This window comes from Corella eumyota, chromosome 3 (genome assembly GCF_963082875.1).
Source record: "Corella eumyota chromosome 3, kaCorEumy4.1, whole genome shotgun sequence".
In the NCBI taxonomy this organism is placed as follows: Eukaryota; Metazoa; Chordata; class Ascidiacea; order Phlebobranchia; family Corellidae; genus Corella; species Corella eumyota.
In genome coordinates this window covers 573,284-585,004 of record NC_137492.1, presented here as the reverse complement: position 1 = coordinate 585,004, position 11,721 = coordinate 573,284, and the positions used below count along the sequence as shown (strand labels likewise).

Sequence of the window (11,721 nt, the reverse complement as noted above, 5' to 3'; positions counted from 1 at the left end):
CCATGAAATATAGTTTAACATTCGTCCGATAACCATGAAATATAGTTAAACATTTGTCCAATTACCATGAAATATAGTTTAACATTCGTCCAATTACCATAAAATATAGTTTAACCTTTGTCCGATAACCATGAAATGTAGTTTAACATTCGTCCGATAACCATGAAATATAGTTTAGCATTTGTCCAATTACCATGAAATATAGTTTAACATTAGTCCAATTACCATGAAATATAGTTTAACATTAGTCCGATAACCATGGAAAATAGTTTAAATTAGTTTAATAACCTTGAAATATAGTTTAACATTTGTCCAATTACCATGAAATATAGTTTAACCTTTGTTTGATAACCATGAAATATAGTTTAACATTAGTCCAATTACCATAAAATATAGTTTAACATTAGTCCGATAACCATGGAAAATAGTTTAAATTAGTTTAATAACCATGAAATATAGTTTAACATTAGTCCAATTACCATGAAATATAGTTTAACCTTTGTCTGATAACCATAAAATATAGTTTAACATTTGTCCGATAATTATATAATATAGTTTAACATTAGTTCAATAACCATGAAATATAGTTTAACGTTAGTCCAATTACCATAAAATATAGTTTAACATTAGTCCGATAACCATGGAAAATAGTTTAAATTAGTTTAATAACCATGAAATATAGTTTAACATTAGTCCAATTACCATGAAATATAGTTTAACCTTTGTCCGATAACCATGAAATATAGTTTAACATTAGTCCAATTACCATGAAATATAGTTTAACATTAGTCCAATTACCATGAAATATAGTTTAACATTAGTCCAATTACCATGAAATATAGTTTAACATTAGTCCAATTACCATGAAATATAGTTTAACATTAGTCCAATTACCATGAAATATAGTTTAACATTAGTCCAATTACCATGAAATATAGTTTAACATTAGTCCAATTACCATGAAATATAGTTTAACATTAGTCCAATAACCATGGAATATAGTTTAACATTTGTCCAATAATTATATAATATAGTTTAACATTAGTCCGATAACCATGAAATATAGTTAAACATTTGTCCAATTACCATAAAATATAGTTTAACATTCGTCCAATTACCATGAAATATAGTTTAACATTAGTCCGAAAACAATGAAATATAGTTTAACATTAGTTCAATAAACATGAAATATAGTTAAACATTTGTCCAACAACCATGGAATATAGTTTAACATTTGTCCAATAATTATATAATATAGTTTAACATTAGTCCGATAACCATGAAATATAGTTAAACATTTGTCCAATTACCATAAAATATAGTTTAACATTCGTCCAATTACCATGAAATATAGTTTAACATTAGTCCGAAAACAATGAAATATAGTTTAACATTAGTTCAATAAACATGAAATATAGTTTAACCTTTGTCCAACAACCATGAAATATAGTTTTAACATTAGTTTGATAACCATGAAATATAGTTTAACATTCATCCAATAACCATGAAATATAGTTTAACACTAGTCTAATAACCATGGAACATTATGCTAAAACACCATGCCAATTTTTTAAACTAGAAATTAAAACCATGTAAAAATAAATACTAGCAAAATAAATAACAAAATTATTCATTTTTTAACTAAATCCAGGGTTAATGTTAGTTTATAGGTGAAGTATTAGGCAGGCGAAACTTGTTTTTTTTATCATAGCAATAAGGTACCATAAATGCAAATAGGTAAGGTAAATTACAAAATGTTTTTTGTAGCATTAACAAATAATTAAATATAAGCACTTATAAAACATTATTGAAGGAAATATAAGGGAATACAAAGAATGGTTAAATAACGAATTTTAAAGAATATGTAAGAGAATATGGTAAACTATAATAAAATGAAAGTTTATGTTATGATTTTTTCATTCAAAAAATTAAAACATTTTTGAAATTTTGTTGTTGTTTTTAAGCGTCGCAGATAAAACACGTGCGTGCCCGTAAAAAGGGTGAGGCAATGCAAGTACGAATTGACCAGACACTAGCACAGAGATTTGGGCGAACAGACGCGAGTACGAATCGACTGGCATCCGTTTATAACGCGTTTTTAAAATTGATTTGTTTTTGTCTACAGTTCAACATTTACAGATCGACGAAAACGAATCCATTTTTAAAAGGCGTCCTTTTAGTTTATACAAAAAGCTTTAAATTTTCAGATCTTACAAAAACCAACTTAAAAATCTTTGTTTTTTAAACAGACAGACAGATAATAATCATTTGTAATAATGAAAGTCGTTTTTATTGTTGCTGGTTATGGAACAAGATTGGAAAGAGATATCAATAAAAACGAAGAATTTTCACATTTGCATGGAGTACCAAAAGCGCTTCTACCAATTGGAAAACTTCCTTTGCTGACAAGATGGATTGAAATGTTTAAGAAATCTGATGTCATTGATCATGTATATATTGGGGTATGTGTTTCTATTATTTAATTTATTAGGTTATAATTAATTTTGGGATTTTTTATTTTACAATTTGGCTGTTATGATAAAGTGTTAGAACAAAACAAATCGGCAGCGTGGTGTAGTGGTAAGAATGGTTGCCAGAAGCTTCAGCCGAGAAAAGCTTTGGCCAGAAGGTTCGGCCTGCAAAAAAATGCGGGGGGTCAGTGACGAAATTGACGCGTAAAATGTCAGCTTAAGACCATATTTTACCGATTATTAAAATAATTTCTTACGGTCGAAGCTTCTGGTCCCCGTAAGAACACTTGCTACACCACATGAAATCCTGAGTTTGATCCCCACTACTCTTAACATTAGTTGAATCATGCTGTAGCGCCCTTGAGTAAGGCGCTATAAACTGTACTCCTGCTTAGTCAATACTTAATCAGCACCATAATTATTGATTTTACAATCTATATAATATTCCAAACTGCTAAAGGCAATTTGAGACGGAGTCGAGATAACTGATGTTACTCTATGTTTAGGTTGCGCATTCAACTTTCCCACATTAAGGATAAATTTATGTAAAAAAATAAGGGTTGTAACTAAATAGGGTCACTGTGTAAAGAGATAACTTTGTTAATTTACCTTTTCCGCTAACTTTCTAATAAGAGGGTATGGGTAGTAATGACATGTTAACCTCTGTTAAATTTGCTTAATTATATTGTATGTTTCAACAACATTAAAGCATTGTTGTTTAAACCACTGCCAAATTTAACTATTAATAGTTTAACACTTTCTTCTGAAAAAACAAAAATTAATTTAAATTTTTTTTAGACGAATCTAAAGTTTAAAGACAAGTTTGAGAAATGGGCTTTCCAGTGGCCTGAATACATCTCAGTAGCGTGTGATAATTCAACCTGTAATGAAAATAGGATTGGAGCTGTTGGTTGCATGCAGAATGTGTTCGAAACTTTTAATTTGTTTCAAGAAGATGTCATGGTGCTTGCAGGGTAAGATTTCGATTTAGTTTTACTGTGTTTCAAATATTAAATTTTAAAATATATTGTTATGGTCTGTATTTTTGTTATTGTTTTAAGATACAAATGATTAGAATGAGCCCGCACTTACAATCTCAATACCAGGAAGTGTTATAAAACATTATGTGCATAGAAAAAATAATTTTGTTTGTAGTACCTACTTTAAATAAATTTAGTTTTATATTGTTTTAATTGTTATATATAAGAGCCATATTTATTTTTCTTATAATATTGTTAATATTTAAGTTACGAATATTGTTAAAATTGGTTATGTAAGTTATTCCAACTCAGCTTCAAGGTTGATTTTGAAAGCTTTTATTACATTACATGCAGTTGGGATCAAACCTTGGTCCTTCGTTCCCAAAGTTTAACCACAGCCAAATTATTAAACATTTCATAAAAATTTTGTTCTGTTTTTATCAAATGATATTTAATTTTATATTTTTAGTGATACTTTATTATATGAGGACTTCAGCTTAGAAGAAATGATTAAAACTTATATGGATTTAAAGTCAGAGAACCCCACTTGTATTCTTATCACAGTCTACCAATGCCAGGATAATGGTAATTTGGAATGCTATTATTCTACTATCAAAATTATTTAAATAATTGTCTAATTTATTAAAATAATGTCATTTTTTGTGAGGGGTTTTGACATCAATTTTGTCTTAATACTTCTAATGTAAAATCATGTTTTGTAGATGTTAAAAATCGTGGAATAGTTGAAGTTGATGACAAGGGAAAAGTGACAAACTTTCTGGAAAAACCCGATCAGACTCAAACTAAATCAAGAAGTGCGGTAAGTTTAAAATTAATAAACTTTATAAAAAATCGTTGGGTTTGGATTTATTACAAACTTTGTAATACTGACATTTTAGACAAAATGATATAAATTGTTTTTAGGTAGGAGCTATAAAAACTGCTTTTTTGTATGTTGCTTATTTTTAAAATGGTGTTACTATGTCATAAGTGTGTTAAAATCTTATGTTAATATTTGGCAGCTAAGCACACTTGCAACACTTTTGGCAATTATTTTTTGGCTTTTGTTGTTTGCTACTCAATAAGACCTACTCTTATTTTAATTAATTCTTATGCAGAGCCCCTGTTTCTACATCTTAAGTTCTGCAGCAGTTTTACAAGTTTCTAAATTTCTTGAAATAACTAAAAATGAAAAAATGCAAAAACGAAATTCCCCAGGAAATTTCATCAATTTTTTACACTCAAAGTAAGTGACAATTTTTGTTGTTGTTGTATTTTTTTATTATCTTGCTATTTGGTTTTGTTAAAAGTTGATTTTATTCAAGATTTAATTTACTAAGACAAAACAAGCATGATTTTGAAATGTTTATATTTACACTAAGGTATTATTAAAACCATTTGCCTAAATAAATGAGACAATTTTTTATATAACTCTAGTCTACTTTAAACCCTTCTCTAAAAAGTGCCTTTTTTATTTTAAATATATGTTGAATTTTGATAAAATTCTAATTTTAAATTTTTGTTTTTTAAAATATGTTTATTCAGTAAAAAAACGATATCAAAAATTTTGATAAAAACAACTTTTTTATTTCACTATAACATTATGGTATTATCCAACATAGGTTTGCACCACTTATACTTAACATTGTTTTAAACTATAAGACAAAAAACTACAAAGAATATTCAAGTTTATTTAATTATATAGTTGTTCATCTAACCTCTTTAATAGTTGTAAACCAAACATAAAAAATAAATGTTAGGAATAGGCCAAGTTGCATATAAGTCCAAGTCATATTTTTTCATATAAATTGCCCTTTTTTAAGAATTAAAAAAATGTGTTATAAAACCATTGTATCCTTTTTTAATTACAATCCTTTAAAGTGTTTGACATGTTAATGATAGAAACAAGTTTTAATATTGACTTATCCCATGTAATGGTTGGCACCTTGTAGTTTAAATAAACATATGTTTAAATTTAAAAATAGATTAAAGCATAAATTGTAGCTACATTTTTGCAAATTTAAGTTTTTCAGTTTCACTAAATTGTAGGTATATTTCATCAGCTAGTTTTTTGTACTTTTTAGCTTCATAGCGTTTATTCGATGCCTCGTAGCATAAATGTAAAGTATTATAAACATCAAATTGTGTTAATGTTTGCTTTACTATTAGTTTGTTGATTAAAAGTTGTGCTTTTTCAGTATAATATATTGCTTGTTCATACTTATTAATTTTTAAATAACATAATCCTATACCCTTATATATACATGATACTTCCTTTGGCAATTCTAATAAAATATTATCTTCAATCTTTAAATGTTTTAAATAATTTAAAAGTGCAGCTTCTGGTTTATCAAGTTTATATTGTGAAAAACAACATTTATCAAGTGCTCTTAACTGTGTTCTAATATCTTGATTTGGTATTGGAAAAGTTTGAACAAATGATTGGGATATATTTTCTATTTCTTTATATTCTTTAAATTGAAATAAACATTCTATTGTTAATTGAAGATAAAAAATATGAAGCCTATCTTCAGGTGGAACATAGGGCCTTGTTTGTTGAAACAATTCTAATGCAACTTTAAAGTTTTCTTCACAAGAATAAGCATTTCCAACAATAAATTTAAACTCAATTTCATCATTATTTTTTAACCAGTTTAAAGATTTTCCCTTTTCCCATTCCAATATTATTTGTTTATTTCGTTTAAGAAAATATAACACTTCCCAATGATCTAAACTTTGTGTTTGTTGATCTGGAATGTTAACTAAAACTTTTTCAAAGTATTGTGATTGTTTTAAAGTTTTTAAAATTTCAAAAAATCTGACAAAACTTGCTTCTCCAACAGCTTCGATTAATTCTTGAGCAGGTTCGAAATCATTTAAACCTCGAAAAGTTTTTCCTTTATCTATATGATCATCTTGACTATTTTTTTTTCTATAAATTTTTAGTCTTATTTCATAAGCAACAGACAGAGCGTACTTAAGATAATGTGAAGTCCTTGAATCAATTATTTTTTGTTTTTCCAAATCATTTATTGCTTCAAATCCAGTGGAAAAAATTTTGTTGAAATCACAAATTGAAATTAAAATTTGGGATAATGTTCTGTAGACAATTTGCTTAACGTTGAATTGCATTTGTTCATTGGTTAATACAAGAAAGAAAGAAATTATGCGCATTTTATTTAAATCTGATTTAAATTTATGGGATTTTTTTAATTTAAGTTTTATTTTAACCAGATTACAATATTGCTTGTGAATTTCTTCATCTCCATAAACAAAACATGTTCGTTTCAACACATCAGCTAAGTGATAACCATTCTTTAAATCCACATCAGAGTCAAGAAACTTAAGCATTTTACTGACAGGTTGAATTAGTTCTGTTGACCATGGCTTGTTTGTGGTACCTTCTTGTCTTCCTAGTGGAAAAATACAAGCAGAAGGCATCATTCCATCAAAAGAAATTCCTCGTTTAGAATAGCAATCAAAAAACCAATCAATTCCACTTTCATTGTAATAATCATTTAAGTATGGGATTGCAACACATGGAATCATAGTTTCTCCTAAATTCATGATAATAAAATGAAAAATTACTGAAAACCATTTAAAATATTCTAAAGTGTCGTTATCCACTTTTTTGTTGTTCTCTAGTAAAATAATGTGCTCAAAATCAGAGTAAGGAGTTATTTCTTTTCGTGCAAGAGACCCCATTCCAGCTATTGCAAATTTACATGGAAGTTTTCCCATTATTTCTTCACACTTTTCAGCTATAAATTGCATAATTGAAGTGTATTGACTGGCTATATCATCTTGTATAGCACAAACTGTTTGTATTTTATCACATTCTAGTTGTTTTAATTTAGCATTTGATATTTCATAAGGAATATGTTTTAACTGTGGCAAATTTTTTTCAGTACTTTCTCTAAGAATTTGAACTTTTTCAGCAACTTTGGCTGAAATAAATTTAAGATTCGTCAAAGGTTGCTCTGCTTTTGATATTTTAAGCAAATGTAAGCAAAGATTATCCAGATCCTTTTTTATTATTCCAACATTTGAAGGATTTCTCACTACGGCTGAATTTAAAAGTGCACAACTTCTTATCAAGCTCAATTTATCAGGACTTTTCTTCTTATAAAGCAACCCCATTTTGTGAAGAACTTTTGCTGATTCTTGTGGTTTATTTTCCTTCCACTTTTCATCTTGCGTTTCCACACAAAGTAGTTTTAACTCAGCAGCAAGTTTATTTTCTCTCCACTTTTTAATCTGTGATTCTACATAAAGTTGTTTTAACTTAGCAAGGTTGTTTTCCTCCGCATCTGACATGGTGTTTTTTTTAACAACAACTTGTGTTTCTTTATAGAACTGTTCAAAATCAACTAAGGGTATATTTCTTTTCCACTTTGTTCCCGGTGATTTAACAAAAAGTTGCTCCAATTCAGCAGCAAGTTTATTCAACTCTGCCTTAGACTGGGCTGTTTTAAAAACGACAACTTGTGTTTCTTCACAGAATTGTTCCAACTCAGCTCTGAGTTTATTTTCCTTTTGAATTGCATTTCGTATTTCAACATGAAGTTGTTCTAATTCAGCTCCAAGTTTATTTAAGTTTGCTTTAGAAATGGTAGGTTTTGAAACAGCAACTTCTCCTTTTTTACAGAATTGTTGAAACTTGATGTCGGATTCCTTTTTCTTCCACTTAAAATTTTGTGCTTTTAAACAGCGTCGATTCTCTATAGCATAAAGCTCAGCTAACTTTGCTTTAAACATAGATGTTTTAGTAACCACAACATGTGTTTCTTTACAGAATCGTTTAAACTCAACATCAAGTTTATTTTCTTTCCTTTTTTTAATTTGTGATTCCACAAAAAGTTGTTCTAACTCAGTGGCAAGTTTATTTTCCTTTCGAATTGCATTTTGTATTTCAACATAATTTTGTTCTACTTCAGCTTTAAGTTTATTCAAGTCTCCTATAGAAATAGTAGGTTTTGAAGTAGCAACTTCTATTTTTTTGCAAATTTGTTGCAACACAGCAATAATTTTTTTTTTCTTTCTATTAAAATTTTGATTTTCTACGCAAAGTTGCTTTGACCTAGCAGCAAATTTTCTTAACTCTGCTTCAAACATTTTGGTCCTTAAAACAATAACTTGTGTTTCTTTACAAAATTGTTTAAACTCAGCTAGAAGTTTATTTTCCTTTCTTTCTTCAATTTGTGATTCAACATAATGTTGTTTTAATTCAGTGGCTGGTTGATTTAACTTTGCAGCAGACTTGGTTGTTTTAAAAGCGATATCTTGTGTTTTGTTACAGAATTGTTCAGGCGTAGTGGCAAGTTTATTTTTCTCCCATTTTTTAATTTGTGTTTTAACAAAAAGTTGTAGAAGTTCAACAGCAAGTATATATTCCCTTAACATTCGTACTACTTCCAAATGTTTAAGTAAATTTCGTTCCCTTTCTGTATTTTGTGTTTTTTCACAAAATTGTTTTAACTCAGCAGCAAGTTTATTTAATTTTGTATGAGACATGTTGGTTTTTAAAACGACAACTTTTGTTTCTTTACAGAATTGTGCAAAATCAACTAATAGTTCATTTTTTTCCCACTTTTCATCTTGTGTTTCTACACTAAGTTGTTCCAACTCAGTGGCAGGTTTATTTAATTCTGTATCAATCATGGTGGGTTTTAAAACAATTACATCGCTTTCTTTACAGAATTGTTTAAACTTAGCAGCAAGTTTATTTTCTTTTCTTTTTAATTTCAAAGTTCTGGCAAACGAACACAATTGCAGAAAAAAATACAAAATAATCCCGAAAACCAGTAAATACATTACTTAACTTTATATGATAAAAATTTTGAAACAATTTTTTTAAAACTTTAATGTTGCGTTTAACAACTTGTAGCATCTAGAAATACATCGCCTAAAATTAAAAAAAAACAATTAAAAAAGGTATTGGTTCCTTGTCAGTTACAAAGCCCTATTCTTTTATTCTCTTTTTAATAAACACAGTTATGTACGTTGTCCTGTTTATAAACACAGTTATGTATTATGTCCTGTTCATAAACACAGTTATGTACGTTGTCCTGTTCATAAACACAGTCCTGTATGTTGCTCTAAACTATTTTTAAACTTTTTCTATTCAACATTTCTCTCTGTGTAGATAAAGTTACAATACCTTCTTAAATACATTGATATCTGATATACCTTTAGCAACAAGTCCAAAATATTTACAGTGTAAATAAATATTTACAGTGTAAAGCAACAAGTCCAAAATATTTACAGTGTAATTGTTTCTTCAAAGTTTAATACTCTGAACATTTTTGCCCACTTTTCAACTTAAGATTTTGAAATTTTTGTTCTTTCTAGGTTAAGATTTACTTAAATAAAGTTAACACTAAATTTGTTTTTGTCTATTTATCAATATTTAAAAACTATTTAAATTACTATGTGCTTTGAGTTTGTTAACTTTTAATTTAAATATTTTAAACTTATTTTAGACATCCAGTATTTACTTACAAGATCTCGGGGAGGTTTGATGTTGGTAATTTATCCTCGTACATTGAATGCAACAAACATTTCTCGGAATGAATCAGCATTTTCAGAGCACGACTCAGTACTTTTATAATATTTCAGATTTTTTTACTTTAATTAGCATATCTTTTTATTAATTTTGTTCACCATTTAGTTTTAAGTTTAATTACTGTAATCCTGTTATTTCATTATAATCATTAATTCTAAGTGCAATAATGAATTAAAAAAAAACATTTATAGTAACTGTTTGATTTTCTATTCCCTTAGTTTAATAAATTTTTAATATTAAAAGTAATAGAATGGATTTTTTTTACAATTTAAAAGAAATTAAATTTTTGGGTAGTAGGTGATAAAGATTAAAAGGCAACACAATTACTCAATTAACTATTTTATAATATTTTAGCAAATATTTTACTATGTGTTTTAATTTAACAATTTTTTATTTAAAATTAACTTTCATTGTGATGTCATAAGCCCTTACAATGCCAGAACAATTAACAAATTCTTTTTTTTTTAGAAAATTTAACATTTTGATTTCTTAAGCAGAAAAACACATTCGGAAAATATCATGTTTTAGTGATTTAAAGTAAATCGGTTGGAATTCCTTTGTACAAAATAGGTGAGTTAACATAAATGGGGGAGGCAATGAATTTTGTTCATTAAAACCAAACAATAAAAATTTTTAACAATTAATTTAAATAAAATTTCATTCGATTTTTTTCAAATTTTTATCCTTTTAAATTAGTAGTGTTAAATGTATGAAATAGACTCTTAATTTATATAGGGTTTATTATAATTTATTTTTCTTGAAGTGACTAAAAATAAAAACAATTAAAAAAAAAAACGGGAAATTTCATTAACTTTTTACACTTAAGTAAGTGAAATATTTTTGTATTTGTCACAATGGTAATTTCAATTGTTAAAATATTAAACAAAAAAAAATCAAAAGATATATTGTTTACCCAACAAACAAGCTTTTAATGGCTCTACTCTATGACTAAGGGTAAATATTTACCAATAATATGATAATACTGTTCGATATTAAAGTTATTTACTTGCGTAGTGTGTACAAAAATATTTATAGTTAAACACATTTTTAAAAAATAAAAAGGCAACCGGTTTAATGTTTAGTCACTAATGTTTAATAATTAATGGAATAACAATTTATTTTTTTTACTAAAGATATTTTCTTTAGTGAAATGATCGTTCAAAACTTGTTTAACTTTACACATATCATATATATATTTAATATTATACATCATGTAAGAATAGAAAAAAAAATACAAAACACACATTTTAACAATGGGTAAATTTTTAATCGTATAATTCCTGAAGTTCGAGTTGTTCATTTTCACTTAATTGTTCAAATATTCCACGTCTTAGTTTATCATATAACAAAGCATCTTCCTTTTTATCCATTTTCTCGTAGCATGCGTATAAATTATTGTAGATTTCAAACTCTGAAATTATTAGCGGAACTGTTAGTTTCTTATATAAAGTTAGTGCTTCATGATTATATTTTACTGCTTTCTCGTAATTTTTGAATTGTGCAAAACATGCTCCCATTCCTTTATAAATTTCTATCGTTTGAAGTCGGCATTCTGAAAGTAAATTTTCATCGATCACTGAATGTTTTGAATAAATTGAAAGTGCAGCTTCTGGTTTATTAAGTCTAAATTGTGAGTGGCCACATTTTACAAGTATTGTAAGCTGTAATTCAAGATCCTGGTTTGGTATCGGAAAAAGTTGAAGAA

At 27.3% G+C, this 11,721-nt stretch overlaps 1 protein-coding gene across 2 annotated transcripts; it reads left to right on the top strand.

The window, feature by feature from the left end:
* The first annotated feature begins 2,256 nt into the window (after positions 1-2,256).
* Positions 2,257-10,697, top strand: LOC145745480 (glucose-1-phosphate adenylyltransferase-like). 2 transcript variants are annotated; one of them, XM_082563568.1, is made up of 7 exons: positions 2,257-2,462; positions 3,270-3,445; positions 3,921-4,036; positions 4,174-4,271; positions 4,570-4,697; positions 9,934-10,049; positions 10,485-10,697. In XM_082563568.1, the coding sequence occupies exons 1-6, from the start codon at positions 2,277-2,279 to the stop codon at positions 10,022-10,024; spliced, it is 795 nt and encodes a 264-aa protein (XP_082419694.1). In that variant the 5' UTR covers positions 2,257-2,276; the 3' UTR covers positions 10,025-10,049; positions 10,485-10,697. The 2 variants fall into 2 exon arrangements, with proteins under 2 accessions (XP_082419694.1, XP_082419693.1); XM_082563567.1 differs by lacking the exon at positions 10,485-10,697 and having other exon boundaries at positions 9,934-10,109.
* The last annotated feature ends 1,024 nt before the right edge of the window (positions 10,698-11,721 follow it).

Bases quoted from the DNA above. Each gene is read 5' to 3' on its own strand.
- LOC145745480 (XM_082563568.1), top strand. From the start codon at position 2,277: ATGAAAGTCGTTTTTATTGTTGCTGGTTATGGAACAAGATTGGAAAGA. The intron at 2,463-3,269 runs GTATGTGTTTCT...AATTTTTTTTAG, and splicing joins TTGATCATGTATATATTGGG to ACGAATCTAAAGTTTAAAGA. The intron at 4,698-9,933 runs GTAAGTGACAAT...AACTTATTTTAG, and splicing joins ATCAATTTTTTACACTCAAA to ACATCCAGTATTTACTTACA.